This window comes from Corvus kubaryi, unplaced genomic scaffold (assembly GCF_017639235.1).
Source record: "Corvus kubaryi isolate FWS band 111438036 unplaced genomic scaffold, C.kubaryi_AGA036_p1.0 37396, whole genome shotgun sequence".
NCBI classification, from domain to species: domain Eukaryota; kingdom Metazoa; phylum Chordata; class Aves; order Passeriformes; family Corvidae; genus Corvus; species Corvus kubaryi.
The window spans coordinates 19,549,114-19,568,182 of NW_024581135.1; the positions used below are offsets into that span (position 1 = coordinate 19,549,114).

Genomic DNA, 19,069 nt, shown 5'->3' on the forward strand with positions numbered 1-19,069 from the left:
GTGTAATGAGGCAAGGAACCCATAAAAGACCTGAATAATGTGGTATTTAGCTGAGATTTATGCCCAATAAATTCTCCCAACCCATTTTAACATCTCCTCATGTTAAAATAGGAGATGTTAGAAAAAGCATCTGATTCTGTGTGAAGGTTAAGGTTTAGAAAAGGAAAAAGAAACTAGCAGTTGTTTGCAACTGAACCAGTAGGGAATAAATGCATGTGTGAAAGGTAAAAGATCAGATCCCCAGCTTCACTGACTTCAAGAGATGTTAAGTCAACATGTGCTAGCATGGGAGTTGTCCCACATTGTTTCTGTATGTTTATACAACTAAGCAACTGTACTGTGTTTGCCAGGGTGAGTGTGGTCCTCCTGGTTTACCAGGATCAGTTGGATTACCTGGAATTGGAATTCAAGGAGAAAAGGTACAATTTTCACTTCCCCCTCACCCCACACTTCAATGTATAGTAACAGAGACTATTTTATTTTTAGTAATTACTTACCTACTCTTCTCAGGGAGTGGAGGGCCCAAAAGGACCACCTGGCTCTAGAGGGCTACCAGGACAGGGGATACCTGGACCAAAGGTCAGGGAATTTTCTGAAGTAAAAGCTACTGTGCTGTTCTTACTCTTACGTTTCATGATCAAGAAGTGCTCTGTCTCTATCCTTATTCATGTTTAAACTGGATTGCTGAACACCAATCTAAGTACTGACAGAGATGCAGGAAAATATTTTCTTTATTAATATTACAAAACTGTACAGCAGATTCTACTCCACTGAAAAGCCTTGGCAAACTAATGCCATGGCTATTTATTTAGTTTTTTGCTTGACTCACACAAAACCTTTCAGGTAGCACATACCAGACAGTGAGCTGCACTTTTTCTGATACACTTCCCCTGAGAGGGTTGCCTGTCTTGAACTTGTGCTTTCATCATATCACGTGGAGGTACAGTAAATCTGTTCCAAAAACTAGTTGCACTTAAAAGACAGGACCATCCAAATTTCAATGTCATCTTTTATTCTCACTGTACTGTTTCCATTCCAAAAAATATATACATAGATACATTAGAGATTGACTGCCTTTCTTGTAACTTCTGCTGCCTATTGTCTCACCTGAACTTGTGTATTTACTGTATCTAGACATTAAAAGTGGTCCAAGGTGTAATGAAGATTACTTTTCTGAAAGAAAACTGTCAGAATAATTTAGCCTTAACTGATTCATAAAATACAGAACTGTTAATGAAATGCATCACCCTAGAGGTGTTTGGAATGGAGATTTTAAGTCATTTCCTAAAAGATGTGACAGAGTTCTGAATGATTGAAGGCTATTAAAGCATGGTATAAAGGAACTACAGGTGTAAGTGGGTCAAGTGTCCATAACAGGTAAAGAATTTTGCAGCATCAGATATCACATCACCCCTTAAGTGATTGAGCAGGGATATGTTAACCACTGATAAAAAGTAAAAAAGAATAATTAATTGTCTGTGGATGTCATATATGCTCCTGAAATATCAGCTCTTTGGCAGGAAGGATTCCCGGGGACATACAAGTATAGATTTACAGCATTAATAATTTCCACTAACAGATCTTTGGTGACAACTCAAAACATGTGACAAATTCCAAATCTTTGTGACCAAGGGTTTGATACATCATACTACAGACAATATCACACTAGTCTTTCTTTAAATTTAAGTAATGAAGCATATGCTTTTATATTTTTCATAATAATGCTGTTAAAAACTAATATCTGCTTAAGGGTGAACAAGGCTTGCCAGGAGAGACTGGAGTGCCAGGAGAAAGAGGTATTGGAGAACCTGGTTCTAAGGTACATTGTTAATAGAGGAATTATTTAATCTATTTATTTATTTGTATTCTAAATTTATGTTTTCTGAGTATCCTTTCTGCAGACACATAAAAACAGGTTTAGAAATAAAATTTAGGTTCTTAGTCTTTTAAATTTTTAACACAGACTTTAAATAACCTCCAGATATGGCAGCATTTTAAATACCCCGTTCTGTAAAAACGTAGTAAGATTTATAGTGACTGGAAATTTCCACCTGCCTGGCTCATGCCAAGTCATTGTTGCATACAGCTCCCCTACAGCTCTGTCAGAAAACCATCCAGGATATTGAACAGCTGCCAGAACTCGCAGTCCCAAGTGTAAGCTACGCTATAGCCAGAGAGGTGAAAAAAAGCACTGAACGGTGGTTATTGTGCTGCTCCTTCCCATTTCACACAGAATATGATGGAAACAGAGCAGCTACATTCTCACACCTTCATATGAGAAACAAGCTGTGCTGGTGGACAGAAAGAACAGTTGAGTTGCTAAGAAGAGAGGAAGCTGTAACCAGATTATTTTAGTGTTGAAGTGCCCAAGATAGTAACCAGTCCCTATGTAATTAACTGCCAGATTAACATAGAATATGGGAATAGATGAAAAAGTACTTTTGTGACAGTGGAAAGGCACAAGGCTGTCCTGGTTTTGCTCTTGTTTGTTAGGGATTTGGGACGGGGGTTGGAAAAGAAAATAAATTATTCAATTTCTTTCTTTAATTTCACAAAATACAGTAATGCTGATTGAATCCATTTGACCCCAAATGATCCCATTTCATCTAAAACCAGGCCAGGCTCTTGAATCTTACATAAATAGGGCCAAGACAATTCCACTGACATTAATAGATTTACATTGATATTCATCAGCAAGATGTCAATCATCCTGCCACAGTCAGCTCTGATATCTACTTCAAATGCTGCCACTTAAGGAAAAGATGGCATTATTTTTCAAGAATGAACTGAATCATTAGTAGCTAATAATTTTAACTGCACAGCTAAAATGCACAGTTCAAACAATCAGACAGTAGGATAGTACCAAGTAATGAGAGCTGTCTTTATAAAAAAAGTCAAGACTTGGGCTTATATGCATAAATCTTTTCTACAAATATATTCAAAGTTTAGGAAAAAAAACCTAAATATATTTCCTTAATTCAGGGAAGGAATAGTACCAAGTCTGCATTTAATAGAAGAACTTACTTTTTACTCATGTCAGGGTGATCCAGGGCCTTCAGGACTCGCAGGTCTGCCTGGTCTTCCAGGAGAAGATGGGGCCCCTGGACAAAAGGTTGGTTCATTTCTCTCTGCAGTCTACCTGCTTCACTCCAAGCATTCCTACTGTTCTCCCTGTGCTGACACCCAAAACTAGAAGAGAGAGTGTTCATGGACAAGGGGAAAAGTATCACATTTTTTTCAGCAAAAAAAATTCTCTTTCAAATACACTTTTTTAGGAAAAGCTCCACTTTTTCTAATTTTTTGGGGTGGGGCATTGTCTTATCTTGTTTACTATTATGTGCTTTTTGGAATTCATTAAATGCCCTGCAACTCAGAAGGGAAACCACTAAAATGGCTATGGGCAACCTTTCATGGCCTTCTGACCATGTTTTTTTCTAGAATCAGAAACCCCATCATTTAAGGTTATATACTCAGAGTGTTCAGCTGTCACTAAGGAAACGTGCTACTTCACACATTCCATGCGGAGTTTTACAATGCTTGCTTCTGAATATGGGAAAAAAACCCCAGACACACCTGACATCAGTGGAAGTTTTGTCACTGATTCTAAATGGTCTATGGTTTTAATGAACTTATTCAAGGGAATACAAAGTTGGTCTTGCACCATGTCCATGTAGTGCACTGAAATGCTCCTTTGATTTTTCTATTCCAGGGTGAACCAGGGTTACCTGGTCTTAGAGGTCCTGAAGGTGCTCCAGGGATTGGAATACAGGGGGAAAAGGTGAGGATTTCTTACTAAAGGTGTCACTCAAAATTGTAATGTTCCAGGAACAGGTTTGTCAAAGACTTCTCTTTTTTTTTTGTCTAATATAAGTAACAAAAAAATACTACTCTGGACTCATAGATTCATTTTTGCTGTAATTACTACAGCCTAGTAATCTGCTTGAACAGCAGTTTTCCCTTTACAAATTTACCCTAGTCTTAGCTTTTTCTGGTCAATCAGACAGGGCATCGTGATGAATTGATTGGCCCTATTTGTCTTCAAATTAAAAACAAAAGTACTAGCAAGTGAATTATATTTTTCTGTTTTGATTATTTTTCTTAGATAGTATCTTTTTAATGTAATAACTTACTTTTCAGCTGCAATTATTCAATCTTTAAATTCCTTTTGGCTTTTATTTTTGTCACAGTATTCTGTGGTAAACTGGTTTACTTAATTTCAGATGAAATCCATGTCGTTTTAATTGTACAAATCCAAAACTGGACAAGTACTGACCAGAATTAACTGACTTGCCAATGAAGGCAATAGGAACAGCTCACATGCACTACCTACAAGCAGAAGTTTGCTGTCTTTCACTAACATTTACAGTTGATTTCAGTTAACACATTCTTAAATTATTTGGCATGTGTGATGTCTTCTCCATTTTTGTAGGGAGATCAAGGACAGAGAGGAATACGTGGATTAACAGGACCAGCAGGAGTGCCTGGACCTGTTGGAGCTAAAGTGAGTTTATTACCACGTTACATGTGTAAAATAGCTTCCCAAAGCTGTACATTGTTCCGGAACTCAGAAACAACTGCTCCAGAATGACCTCACTTCACAAAAAAGTAATTTCAAAAAAGATCAGCAAAGGCTTCTCTTAGCAAGACTGACCATGATCCCTATAAACATCTAGAAGTGTTTTCTAAAAACCTTTGCATTTACCATATTGTTTCCTGTTGGTTTGGAAAAAGTCAGGGTATATACTGGTATTTTATACTTAAATATTTGGGAAGATAGTATAGTGTATGGCATATAAATATATGACAGGACTTCATTTTCCCTTACACTGATTCATGGCTGATACTCTTTGATTGATTCGGAGTTTTTTAAAATACTCAGTAGTTACTGAAAGTAAGAGAAGAGCTACTCCAGGTTTCTCCCCCAGTTTCTTATTCTTTCACTATTAATACACACAAGAGTATTTCCACAAAAGAAGGAAAAAGAGGTAAAAAAGTGAAAGAAACATTAAAAAAAAAAAAACATTCTAACAGAAATGTATACCTATACAGCTGAGCAGGAAGTCTTGAGCACTGTATATGCTGGACCAAGTCTTGAATACACTAAGAAAGCGACTTCTAAAGATATGTTTTTTCAGTGACTGAGAAGAATCTCATTTCCATGGAGAAAACAGAAGTATGGTTGTTATCGGTGCTCCAAATAGCTAGATTTCACTTTGCATAGAATAGCTTATAAGAAATTCTAATAGAATTTTAATGGAATTAAACATAAATCATTGCATAAATGTTTTCTCTATGAGATGGTCATGCTCAATTTCAGCAAAATCCATTGTTTTTTCTCTCCTACCTTCACTGCAGGGAGAGCCTGGTGCACCAGGACGTCTTGGAATGCCAGGCCCTCCTGGAAGATCTGTGCCTGGACCAAAGGTACCATCTACACTCCATCTCCTAGTGCTTAGAAAACTGGGTGAAAACTGAAGTAGGCTATGTTAATACTTGTGTAAATAATTTCAGCCTTATGTGGTCAACTAAAACTTCTTCTTTCCTATGAACAGCATTGTGGATTGTATCCAGTCTAGTTACTACCGTGCCCTGGTATTAACTGTATGGCAGCTTGAGGTGTGGCCTACCCTTGCTCATTTCTTTATTTTGAATAACCTTGGATATCAAAACAATTTTGCTTATTCTTTGTATATTTTCTATTTATTCTTTCATTTTAATTTATGCTTTTGGTGTTTAATGCTTGCAACTGCAATAAATAAAATCAGCTATTATGTTCATTATATATAAATTGATATAAAAGAAACCCACAGCCTGTGCTGTTTAATAAGATATGTAATCAGAGGATTTATTTTCTTCATTGCAGGGTGACATTGGGTTACCTGGTCTTGCTGGACCAATTGGAGAACCAGGTTTTGGGCTTCCTGGGGCAAAGGTAGCTGCTAAATTGTTAACCTAATTTCTGATAGAACTGTAAAATGAGGCAGGAGGATTTCAGTGAAGCAATAAAAAATCTCCTAGGATGGCCAAATGTTCCACAGGAATACAACTAAAGTAATTTCTTCTTATATATAGGCCACAAAAGACAACAGACAGAGCCCTCAAAAAATATTAAAATTAGTGACTTAGAAGCAAAAGGTCCTGTAAATCATGAGCACTATTAAATGTCACTGGTTTAGTCCAGGATTAAATAAACCTAAAAAAATTCACACAGTAAAATACATTAGCAGACAAACAGATAAAATCAAATTACAGTATATTTGCCACGTAACTTTCACTTTCACGGAAAATTTCCTGCTAGCAATTGTCTTGGCATTTACTCAGCTGTTTTTCCTGCCTGCATCAGGGTGACCGAGGCCTTCCAGGACCCCCTGGGCCCTTTGGGCAAAAAGGAGATGGTTATCCTGGCCCACCTGTAAGTTTATCAATTTTTTTTTTTTTTATGTACATTGGGAAGAAGTAAGTGCTACACCTAAGGGATTAGCCTCCATGTCTGACATGCTAGGAAAGATTTGCTGGTCTAAAAGCCTAGAAAGCCTAAAACTCCTCAACTGTTGAAATGTACTTCAGCACAAAAGAAAAAGAAATCTCCCCCTGAAATAGCACAAGATCATCCGTTCCCCCACTTCTCTTGATTACACACTGTAACATATTCCAAGTGGGTTCTTTTTCCCCAAAGTATCACTGATCTTTCAATCAGTTCCCTCAAAATCTTCATGTAGGGTCCTGTCTTCTGCCCAACCGTACAAAACTTATTCCCAAACAGGAAAATACACTGTAGCTAAGCAGCTGGGCCCATATACATCCCAGAACCACTGAAAAAGCAATTACTGTGCAAAGAGCCAGAACTACCCTTCAAAGAGGCCTTTATTGGTAGATATAACCAATCCCTTCAAAAAGTATGCAAAGAGAAAAGGCTCCATCCTCTCCCTTCCCTGCACACGTATGCAATGCGGGCGTCACATATCCAGTCTGCTCATCAGTGTGCTCCACCAGCCCTGGCAGTTACCTGCCTGTGCAGTGAGGAAGTCTCAGAAAGACTGCTGGCTGCAGTCCAGGACTTTGGATCATACATGCTTGCATTTGCCTATGCTAAAGACAACAGGAAAAGTGAGGAACAAAAAATTAACAAATACCAACATGGAAATTGGAAATTGATTTGTACTGCTTTCTGATATTTTTGTGCAACCCAATGAAGAACTGCTTCTGCAACTGCCTCTCCAGATTAGACTCCTCTATCTTCAAACACATTCAAGCCCCTGGATGACATGCACTACACATGCAAATGCTACTGACACAACTTCTGGCATATCAGAGTAAAGTCTAACCAGTTGTAGACCACAGTGATCCCATTAAGAGATAAATATAGTCAAGATACTACCATATAAATATTAACAAATGCACGAAGTCAAGCTAGCTGTAAATTAAATTTATATCCTGTCTGTGTATATAATTTCAGGGCTTGCCAGGTCTCCCTGGGATTCCTGGTGAACAAGGCCCAGATGGAGTTGGACTACCAGGACCTAAGGTATAGACCTTAACTTCTAGAAAAGCAAATGCTTGTGTGTACTCTACTTCATGGAGATACAATTCCTACCTATAGATCATAGTCAGAATACTTGTTTAATCCAGCTTTAAATTTGTTCTCGGTATATAAAAGGCAGATCTTTTTTGGCTTAGGTTTGTTCAGGTTTTTTTGGTTTGGGGAATCTGGAGTTCATTTTATAATATGGGACTTTTAATTCCTCTGTAACTGTGCATAATCGACTGCGCCTGTCTTGAGTATGTTCAGACAACTAGCCGCTGTTTATCCCCGATAACTTGCTTGTCCTGCCACCAATACTCTTGGGCTAGCATTATTTGGACTTGCACAGTGTGGTTCAATAGTTCTCTTCTCATTGTCTCATTTGAGTATAACAGACACTGGGAATTCCAGAGATTAATTAAACTTTGGTATTCACTACTTACTTCTTAAAGTATCGGTTTTCAGGGTGATCCTGGTAGTAGAGGACCAGCTGGCCCCCCCGGTTCCCCAGGAAAAGGCCTGCCAGGACCAAAAGTAAGATATTTAAACAATTACATCTCTCTTTGTCTAATTTCTAAAATAGGGGGGGAAAGTATACTATAAAAATGTGTGTCATGCATAGACATCTACATGTTTTCTGTCTTCACTGAAAACAACTAATCCAACAAATAGTCTTTATTTTGTAGAAAATCAAAAATATTTCTGGTGACTAGCCCTAAACCATAGCCTCCTTGTGGTTGCATATGATAAATAATAAAGTGATAACCTTGCAGTGAAGATCAGTGACAAGACATTTAGCTCCTGCAGGCATTAGCTGCAACTGAGTGGCAAAAATGTCTTCAGACCTAGCATTGGTCAGAATTAATGGCTGAGCAAGGACTTAGTATGTCTTGCCTATACTATTGTTACAGCTATAGGCATTACTGTTAAGTTCTTCTGGGGTTAATTCCTCTTTTTTACTGTATAAATACAATAATCATCTAATAACCAGTATGAGGATCAATCCCTGCAAAAAGGATTATTTTTGTAATTATTTTGTAGCCATGACAAAGGCCCGAAAATAATTGTAACTATAAAAAGCCTCCATAATTGGAAACTCTTATGCTCCTACAGCTCAGTTTTAGAAATCCAGTGAATACAAAAGAACTGGTTTAGAATGTAAATATAAAGGAACCCAACAACGTCAAATGCAAAGATTATGCAACATAATAATGTGTTACCTGCACACTGTGGCTTATTGGTCCCTGAGATTCAGTTCCCATTGGCAGGAAGGCTGGGTCCAGAGAAAAGCAGTGGTGAAGCACCTCCTCAGGCCGTATTAGTCCCAAGGACTGGCATGTGCACAAGATCCTTACAAATGAGGAGACTGAGAATTTCATGCACAGTTACTAGAATAGCAGTATAGGCATAAAATTAATATGTACTATGTGGCTTTTGATTGCTTCCTGTGAATAACATGGAATGGGAACATCTTCTCTAGCATTCTTTTGAAAACTAGCTTATAAATTAGCAACAAATGTTTATTTGCAATGCCAGATTAGTATGTATGCCTATAGGTCTTACTGTGTAATGACAGCAAAAGATAAAAAACCAATAATAATCTTCTCTTAAATTTTAATTCAGTCCCCAATGTCCCACCAATACAATCCATCCTTCAATGCAGCACATATCTCTATCAGCAAGGTGATTCATGTTCTCTAAGTATTAAGCCAAGTGACTCCTTCGAAGGATAATCTGGATTTTAATAATATGATAAAGACCAAAAAGAGTCTTTTTCAGCTAAAGCAATCTTATTCTCACTACTTATAAAAAGACATGTTTGGTAGAGCAAGGACAAGAAATTACATGGCAGTATAACAATTTATTGTGTATTTTTATTATGAACATTCTCTAGGGAACCATAGGACGCCCAGGGCCACCTGGCTCTCTGGGACCTCCTGGAGAAGGTATTCAAGGAGCTAAGGTAAAAAGACTCAGTGTCTTCAGTATCTAACCTGAGCTGAGTGGTCAATCTGACCACCACAGTGTTAAGGAGATTTCACGTTGTTTCTTACATGAACAGAGCCTTAGGCTAGAAAATGAGAAGGATAATGTGAGCACCTGTAAAGTATGTTTTGTCTACTGCTGCAAACTAGTCCAAGCATGTGTGCGCTGAGGAAAGAAGCATGAACTTTCATCAGTTAAAAATACCTTTACAAAATTAAAAATACCACTCCCTCAATTCTCATGCCTAAGGAGACAGTCTGAATTAGTTATGTCTACTACCACTCTATTCAGTAGAGAAAAAGCCTCCATCCTGAATCTGTGTGTACTATTAATTTTCCCTTGTAATATGCACAGTCAGATGAGACAGACTCAAAAGATAGTAATAAGAAAGGCAGAATGAGAAGGAATAAAATGGGATGGAAAGAGGAAAAAAATTAAAATTACAAGCAAATTAAAACTAAATCCAATAATGATCATGCACTTTTTCAATATTGTTTATCTTTATACTGAAGAAGTATTTGAGACATATAAGTTAGCTACTAAATTGTCTCAAGTGCCTCAAAATCCTTGTTAAAATGCAGTTTGAGAAACTTTCTCTTTGAACATTTTAAATTGCTGTGTGATGAATGATTACAAAGGGTTAATTTCACTACCTGGATTATCATTAGGGGGAACAAGGTATTCAAGGAATGCCAGGACCACGAGGTCCCCCTGGAGATGGGCTTCTGGGAGAGAAGGTATGATATCTAAATCAGAGATAATAGTGAGATAATGCCCTAGATGGAAGCCAACACACTCAAAATGCTCTTTTACAGTCAGTTCTCATTGAAGGCATGTGAATTCTGTGTAAAGAGAACCCCAGACACTAGAAGATTATATTATTATTAGAAGTTATATTGTTGTTAGAGGTTATACTATTATTTTATTATTAGCATAAATATAGATATTAGATGTTATAGAAGTTTTATTATTAGAATAAATATAATTATTAAATTTAATATCACTGCCTTTCACCCATGTGCTATGCAAAATTTTGGGACTACATCAGTGTTAAGAAAAAGAGAACTGTAGGTTGGAATCAATTTTTAGATGTGATCACAATGGCTCAGAAAGCCTGTACAAAGTCCCATAGTCTACTAAAAATCAAACCAAGAAGCACTAATACATATGTTTGCTAGGCCAAACACCTTTTCTGGGCCAAAAGGTTCTCAAAGTGATATTCCCATTATTCATTCCAATGACACCCTGGGATTTCTTTTCTATTTCGCTACTGTTATCTTATTTTTCTAAGACACAGATAATAATTTCCATCATGCAATATCCCATTAAACCCCTCAGTCTGCATGTAGTTGTTTGAGATGCTGCATTGTTCAAACCGCTTCAGGTATTTTTTCCCATAAAAAATGCTTAGCCAATACTACAAGTTATTAACAAAATTTACAAAACACCAATTTATTTAAATGATCTCTAACAAAGATTTCTAACTCATGTCAGAAGCTTAATGTGCATTTAACAAAGGCTACTACAGAGAAATTTGAAAAGTGTAACAAAAACTGACTTATACTTTCTGTCTGCTTGCCACTGTGGTTTTAAAGGGAGATCGAGGAGCTACAGGTGACAAGGGGAAAAAAGGAGAAAAAGGTCATGTGGGTGACCCTGGTTTATCTGGAGAACCTGTGAGTAACTCAGGTTTATCACAGATGTTTTCTTAAACCACTTAAAAACAAAGTTGGGTTGTGTGTTCTTCTTTCTATTTAATTACATATAATCCGAAAAACTTAAGAAACTGAAACTATTAACCACTTTAAAAGCACAAAGACATTTACTTGATTTACTTGACATTACTTCCCACATGGATGTGGTTTCTTCCTTAAGGCAGTTGTCATGGTTTAATTTAGCCAGCAACTAAATAAATACTACAGAGCCACTCAATCATCTACCCCCACAGCGCTGGTGTGATGGGGAGGAGAATCAGAAAAAAAAGTGAAAAAACCCTAAACAAGCACAAGACTCATGGGCGTATATAAACCAGTCTAATAACTGAACCAAGGATAACCATAATCATAAAAAAGCCAGGTGATGCCCAATAAGATTGCTCACCACCTGCTGATCAATGCCCAGCCCATCCCTGAGCAGTGATCGGCCCCTCCTGGCCAACTCCCCCCAGTTTCTGCACTGAGTGTCACCTCCCACGCTATGGAATATCCCTTTGGCCGGTCCGGGTCAGCTGTCCTGGCCATGCTCCCCCCAGCTCCTTGTGCAGCTTCTCACTGATGGAGCATGGGAAACCGAAAAGTCCTTGGCTATGGGTAAGCACCACTTAGCAACAACCAAAACATCAGTGTGTTGTCAACATGATTCCCATAGCAAATCCTAAACACAGCACTGAACCAGCTACTAAGAAGGAAATTAACTCTATCCCAGCCAAAAGCAGGACAGCAGTGAAAGACAACTGACAATCAGTGATCCAGTGGGAGACTTGAGGTCATTCAATTCCCATAAACCACCTTAGGAGATTGCAGATACTACATGGACAAGGTGTTACCACAAGCACACTTTTTCTAGCTTAAGTTCCTATTGGCCAAATACTATTCTAATGATGGAATTGATGAAGTTGTATTCTGAATTACAATGTTACTATCTAATTGCAATAGCTTAATTAGCAATCACTGTTACAGGGCAAAACTGGACCAAAGGGAGACCAAGGCCTAACAGTAAGCAAATTCAATTATTTAAATCCCATTACAGCAAAATACAAACAATACTAGATACTATCAGATAAAATGCAGCCAGTTAATTATTTTGGAAAGAGTTTTCTGATTAGAAGTGGTCTCAGTAACAATATAGAAAGAAACCAACTCAAAGATTTCTGACTTTTTCTCATCTTGTTTATGCTGAAATAGAATTAAAAGTCCCTGATGATTTTAGGTACTTTTCTGCTACATGTTCTTTTATAGCTAGTGTTAGATCACCCACGTGTGTACTTGCTGCAGGAAGGTTTCTTTGCAAGTATTTAAGAGAATAAAGAGCAAAGATCTTCAAACTTATCATGGTCTATCATGCTATGAACTTAATTATATTTCTGCTAAGCCTGAACCACATTTGACCCAAATTCAGTAAAGTATGTCAGCAAGTATATAAATACTAGTACAGTTTATGATGGAAGCTGAGCAGCAGTAGCAAAAGATTTTATTTGAAAGACTGACTCAATGCCAGATGAGTCCTGTCATGCACTTCAAAAAATATAACAAATTATTGCTCTAATATTAAAAACACTCTGTTCACATGTCACAGAAGCTATCATTTTTCTGAACAGACAGCTCTGAAGACAGCAGTTTTGGGGTATTTTGCTGATGAAGGCTGGGTAATAGAGAGGGCCAGGTACATCAAGGCTGACAACTCCCAATTCCATTCTGTATTGGTGCTGTGGCATATGTCAGCTCACTACAAGCAGTCCTACGCTTCCTAAGGTTGGGTCTATTTGTCTGCTCCCAGTGCATTTAAAAGGTATATCATATTATTCAGATGCTAAAATATTTGTGCCTTTCAGTTTTAAATAGAACAAATTTACCACAAAACATTTTTTAAAATAACAGTAGTTAATTGTTTCAGATAGAGACGTTAACGTGTCATCAAGTTATTGATTCTTGTATGCATATGAAATAGTTCATTGTAAAATGTGGAACTCATTCCCAGTTTTGAAGGAAAGGTTTGGAAGTTAAACAGTAAGATATTTCTAAGTCACTGTAGGACACAAATATTAATTATAAACAAAATCTTGTTAGTGTCAATATTATACCTCATTTGAAAGAGGCAAGTCATAAAATATTTTAATATTTAATGTTTTTCATATCCAGAGAGAAGACATAATTAAATTAATTAAAGAGATATGTGGTAAGTACTCAGGAAATCTTTATGTTCAGATTCTATATTTCGTTCATTACATTTGCATTCTTCTCTTTTCCAAAAGGATGCCAAATCAAGTCATTGTGACCTGTTTTTTTTTTTTTTACTTTTCCTTTGTAGGTTGCAGTGTTAAATGTAAGGAAATTCCTATGGAGCTTGTATTTGTGATTGACAGTTCTGAGAGTGTGGGACCAGAAAATTTTGAGATTATCAAAGACTTTGTAATTGCTTTAGTAGACAGAGTAACTGTAGGCAGAAATGCTACCAGAATTGGCCTTGTGTTATACAGTTTAGAAGTTCGGCTAGAATTCAGTCTCAACAAGTATCCAACCCGGCAGGATGTTAAACGAGCAATCAGAAAAATGCAATACATGGGAGAAGGCACTTACACAGGAACTGCTATCCACAAAGCAACCCAGGAAGGATTTTCTGGTGCTCGAGCAGGGGTGCGGAAAGTAGCTATTGTGCTAACAGATGGCCAAACAGACAGGAGAGAAGCTGTAAAACTAGATCTTGTTGTTCGAGAGGCTCATGCAGCAAACATCGAAATGTATGCAATAGGAATCGTAAATACTTCAGATCCAACACAGGTTGAGTTTGTGCATGAGCTAAATCTGATTGCTTCAGACCCAGACAGAGAACACATGTATCTCATTGATGACTTTAACACCCTCTCAGGTGCGTTCATTCGAGTTTTATTCAGTCTTGTATCTGATGCTTCTCACAAAGGGGCAGGGTGGGGGAGAAGTATTATCTTTGTGAATATGTTTTGATGCTGATCAGGATTAGTTACAAGGTGCAGAGTAATAGGAATCTAGAGATACAGATCCCCTTCTTTTACAGTGTCACATTATGGGGCAACATGCCAGCGGGGGGATGTCACCCAGTCTAGGAAAACAGCTGCTTAAACAAGCTTTCTAAGATGAGTAAGTGCTCACGCACTGAAAATCTGCTGGACTGTAAATCAGAATGAAACCCATTGTCATAAATTCTACTTGCTCACTTCCCCTGGGAAATAACCCATTTTCACTTGGTTATTCACGTCAGCAAGAGAAGCAGTTATTTTCCCATTATCAGCTAGTAGTTGTTACTAAGCTTAAATGAACACCCTTACATAAGTTCATTGTATTTTCTACCGCACAGAGGACATACTTGCTGGCAAATTTGTGACCAAAATAATCGATAGTCCAAAGAGTCTGGAATAATCTTCTTAGATGCATGTAAACAATGATAACATGTGTATTACAGACATATATAAGTAATCAAAATTCTAAAAATACATTGAATTCCTCAGTATGATAAGTTTTCTACTTTTTTTTTTTTTTTTTAACAGCTCTGGAGTCCAAATTAGTCAATCAATTTTGTGAAGATGAGCATGGCACCTTAATATACAATCATAATGAAAACAGTGCAACTATAAATGGAGGATCCTTCCATTCAGTATCTCCAAGTTCTTTACATTACAACAATGTTAACAGACAATCACTTTCAGCACAGACACCTGGAGTATCTACAGCAGAAAGTCCTCTGAGTCTTGGCCATCTTCCTCAACCATTAGCTCCGGTATGAAAATTCAGCAGGCTTTAATGAGCAGAACTTTAAAATATGTATCTTTCTGTGCCACCTAATGTAATATATACCATTTCCCTTAATTTTCTACAGGACAGGTACTTGAACTTGGCATGCATAGAGCTGATTGTTCTGAGTAAGAGCTCTGATGTTGCATGCAGGCCATTAACTAATAGCTATAACTTATTCCTGATACTGTTACAAGGATTCCTTCATTTAACACAGTAATATTTGTGCCACAATGTGAATCATAACAATATTAAAAACAATTACACTGTTATAATTAAGTCTAAGAATAGCAATTGAACTCAATTTTAGATTATAATTTTAACTTTATTTATAAAGTTCTGTAAAGCTCAACTAAAAAAAAACCATATATATCCCACATTTAGATATGACAACTTTCCTGGTAAACCAACCAGGTGAAGTAAAAATTCTGGTTCTTAACACTGAAGTCACGCTAAACAGAAAGAAAAAACATTAGAAAATCTGTAAGTCATGGAGGGCTTGTTCATTTTGAAACACTTCACAGTATCCGGAAAGAAAAAAAATCAAATTCTTATTTCAGACCAAAGTACCTCCTGTAGTATATGAAGCCTATGAAGAGGAACAAGATGAAGAAAAACAGCCAACCTTCCTAACAGTAGACACTAGAGGTATTTTTATTGTCATTGATTTCTTCATTTTAATTTTTGGTGATGAAAAATCAACATCTCATTCTGTTTATTTTCACCTGCAGCTGTGGTACCATTACTGTCATCTAAACAACCATTATCTGATAAAGTGATGACATCATCTCTTTCAACTATAGGCCCCACACCAAGACCCGGTGGGTTAAAGACCATAACCAGTTTTTCATTTTTTTCCCTCTTCTCCTGGTACGAACTTTTAATAAGGCTTTAAATCAGAGTACCTTTGTTCCATTCTCTGCAGATTTTGTGAATCTGTGATGTAGAAGAAAAGTCATTTCAGGATTTTATAGTTGCAGTTCTTGTCTTCCCAAGTTCCGGATCCCACCGCTCCCCTTAAAGCAAAAGCAAGGTTATCTATAACCTGAGAGGGAGCTTATAAGGGGCATCTAAAAACAGAATAATGCTCATTGAAGGTGGGCCAGTCAGCAGGTCATTCATCAGCCAAGGAGGGGCAGTCTGCAGAGGTGGGAGACTTCATTAAAGACACAGATAGTGATTTCAGAATTGGACTGAAAGAATATATTTCTGTTTCAGAGGAGCAATAGGAAAAAACAGTGTTTAGTCATTTGAAGTATAATAATTAGCTGACTGCTTAAAGTGTTGGTTCTTTTCATGTGAAATGTTCAAATGTATTTTGGTCATCATTTGGGGGTTTTCAGTTCCAGTAATAGTGTATTATGATGGGAGCAACAGAAGACAGCAATAGAAACATGTTCTCATATTTCCTGGAAACAGTGGCATAACTTATTTGGTCTCTGGCACTAACTTTTTTTCAAAAAAGTAACAAGATACCAGTTGCAAAAGACAAAATATTAGTCACAACATTAAACTTCACAAAAAACTGTTTTCTATCTCATGGTATTATTAAAGTGAGACTAGATTAGTATCTCACAGTCCTCTAATCCATATCTGTAGCAGTCACCAGACCAACAAGCTTTACATTCAAACTTACATACATAATTACTATCATTTTATTAGATTAGTAGCACAAATATCTCACAAAAGCAAGGCAAAAGTTTTATATTCTTCTCAGTATTTTAACCTCTCTTCTTCCATACCACAAGAACTGATATACAGCAGAAGGATACAGCAGATGCAAAAACAGCAGATGCACCTAGCTTACAGGTCTTTGGCTTACAATTTCAGGTTGCTCACAAGACTGGCTGCACTTAATCAGATTTCAAAAAAATATATTTCAAAATTATCATATTCACATTGTTTGCTCTTTTTGTATGTGGAGCTATAATACTATTATTTCTGGAATTACTAGAATCATGCCAGTAAAGAGGAACAGTTTATTGACTACTAAGATGCACTTATAACTTGCCTTCAATACTAACATCTTTAGAACTAAAAGAGAATCTTAAACTATCGTATAAGATTAGCAGAAAAAAATAAAACAAAATCAGAGTTTTAAAGGTAAAGTCTATGGAATACAATTGACTTTTACAAACTGAATTGTTTCTATTCCTCTTTTTTCTTTTTATTTTAGAAAGTGTTGTGGACCTCCAGTGCAAGCTAAGGTTAGATCAAGGGCCATGCCGCGTTTATACAATAAGATGGTATTATGATAAAAAAGCCAATGCCTGCGCTCAGTTTTGGTATGGTGGCTGCGGTGGAAATGCAAACCGTTTTGAGACTGAAGAGGAATGTAGACAGGCTTGTGTATTTTTTTCTGGAGGTAGGAATTAGTCTCTACATTAAAAATGAGCAGGTTGAAGCTATTGATTATTTGGCTTTTTTATCAAGTATCTAGCACGATATCTAAAATCAAACCAATTAATTTATGGAATGCTAACTTTATGAAGGCATATGCCCACTAACTAAAACAAGTCTACCTATGCAAGCATACTTTAATACTTTTAGCACTTATTATATGACATTGTGATTATAACAAAATAGCAAATTTTCAGCAGTATCAAGAGTACAACATTTCCTTTTTTACTCAGTTATAGTAAGACCAGTGTAGCATTTGCCATAGCAGTTGCCCTTCCTTCACCTAAATCTTAAAATACTACCATTGTACAGTCACTAACTAGACCTTATTTTAAACTACTTATATGGCTTTGGAAACCAATCCTTAGTCATTAGGCAATTTCTTCTCCCTTTGTTACAGAAATCTGATATTTGGCATGGATTCTGCAATGAAAACTTCACATCTTATAAGTGAAACTGTTCTCACAAATAGTATTTCACTATTTAAAGCATAAGATATCCATTTCCAAATTACATGCAGAGTACTACTGAGTACAGATAAATACAACAAATGCATCAACTTTTGGCCTATGTGCTCACTGGGTCACAGGACAGGAAGGTGGTTCAGTTCCTTCCCCACCTTTCCTAAACACATCACAGATACATTTAGTCCTTTTTTTTCCTGTAAACTCGCCTCAGTTTTTATTAACTAGCCAAGATCCATGACAATTACAGTTAAAACACATCCACAGATTTCTGTGAATGAATATACCAATAACTGGCACCACTGCATTGGGTTAGTTCATGTCTAAAGTAGTCCTTGTTATGTGTTCCTCTTCTGAAAGCCAAGCCTAATTTTTAAATGTATTTTAATATTTTCATCTTCCTTAGTTAACTATTTAAACTTACGTTCAAAACATTAAACACTGTCTGCCACTGTGATACTGCTTTTTACGTTTATGTCTGCCTGTATATGTTGCATTTTCTATAATATACCTTAAAGCTTGTTTATAATAAAACATTTCTGGTTTTACTGCCAGGACAGAAAATGGATAATGGTACCTTTACTGGACTAAAAACTTACCTCACAGCTAAATCACACTTACTGCGTCATATGTTTCAGATAATGTAACTGGATTTCTGCCACAGCCCTTAACAAGGCCAAACATCTCAGATTACCCACTCCTGTACATGAAACTCGATGCTCATTTTTGGTTGGATTTGGGCGGTTTGGGTTTTTTTCCTGAGCAAATGGTAACATCAAGCACATCAACAAAAAACAGAGTTTAGCCTCAACCAAAACACCCTCCACCCTTTCTGCTTGCAGAACCCTCAGCCCCTCTCCTGACACGTCCAGAGAGGACGAGGCACTTCCCACCTGCTGCTTTCTGATTTCGTACAGTTTGTGTTAGTTTCCAGATGGGTGCAACGGGGTCCTCTCCAACCCAGGGACAAGCTTTAGGGAAAGAACTATCAAAGGACAAGTTTCTTCTTAGGATTCTTTTTCGGAGTATTATTTTTTAAATTTGAAAGTGGTACGGCACTGCAATTAAAATTTGGATACAGTTTTCAAGTAATTTCAAATTAAAAATGACACATCCCACCTATTTTAAAATAAACCCAAAACCACCAAACAAACACCCACCCCGGAAATCGCCAGGGCTGAAGGCTGCATTAGCGAGAACGCGAGCCTCTCGCA

At 37.0% G+C, this 19,069-nt stretch overlaps 1 protein-coding gene across 1 annotated transcript in view; it reads left to right on the plus strand.

Moving 5' to 3' along the window:
* Positions 1–18,282, plus strand: part of LOC121670750 (collagen alpha-1(XXVIII) chain-like) — a 32,660-nt gene extending 14,378 nt beyond the window's left edge. Inside the window, exons 15-35 of the mRNA XM_042041381.1 lie at positions 351–419; positions 511–579; positions 1,751–1,819; positions 3,041–3,112; positions 3,710–3,778; positions 4,430–4,501; positions 5,356–5,424; positions 5,864–5,932; positions 6,344–6,412; positions 7,457–7,525; positions 7,988–8,056; positions 9,417–9,485; positions 10,177–10,245; positions 11,104–11,184; positions 12,187–12,222; positions 13,366–13,402; positions 13,535–14,092; positions 14,748–14,977; positions 15,552–15,639; positions 15,723–15,812; positions 17,168–18,282. Coding sequence (XP_041897315.1) covers positions 351–419; positions 511–579; positions 1,751–1,819; positions 3,041–3,112; positions 3,710–3,778; positions 4,430–4,501; positions 5,356–5,424; positions 5,864–5,932; positions 6,344–6,412; positions 7,457–7,525; positions 7,988–8,056; positions 9,417–9,485; positions 10,177–10,245; positions 11,104–11,184; positions 12,187–12,222; positions 13,366–13,402; positions 13,535–14,092; positions 14,748–14,977; positions 15,552–15,639; positions 15,723–15,812; positions 17,168–17,367 — 2,223 coding nt within the window. The 3' untranslated portion in view covers positions 17,368–18,282. The remainder of the gene's footprint in view (positions 1–350; positions 420–510; positions 580–1,750; positions 1,820–3,040; positions 3,113–3,709; positions 3,779–4,429; positions 4,502–5,355; positions 5,425–5,863; positions 5,933–6,343; positions 6,413–7,456; positions 7,526–7,987; positions 8,057–9,416; positions 9,486–10,176; positions 10,246–11,103; positions 11,185–12,186; positions 12,223–13,365; positions 13,403–13,534; positions 14,093–14,747; positions 14,978–15,551; positions 15,640–15,722; positions 15,813–17,167) is intronic.
* Positions 18,283–19,069: the final 787 nt, after the last annotated feature.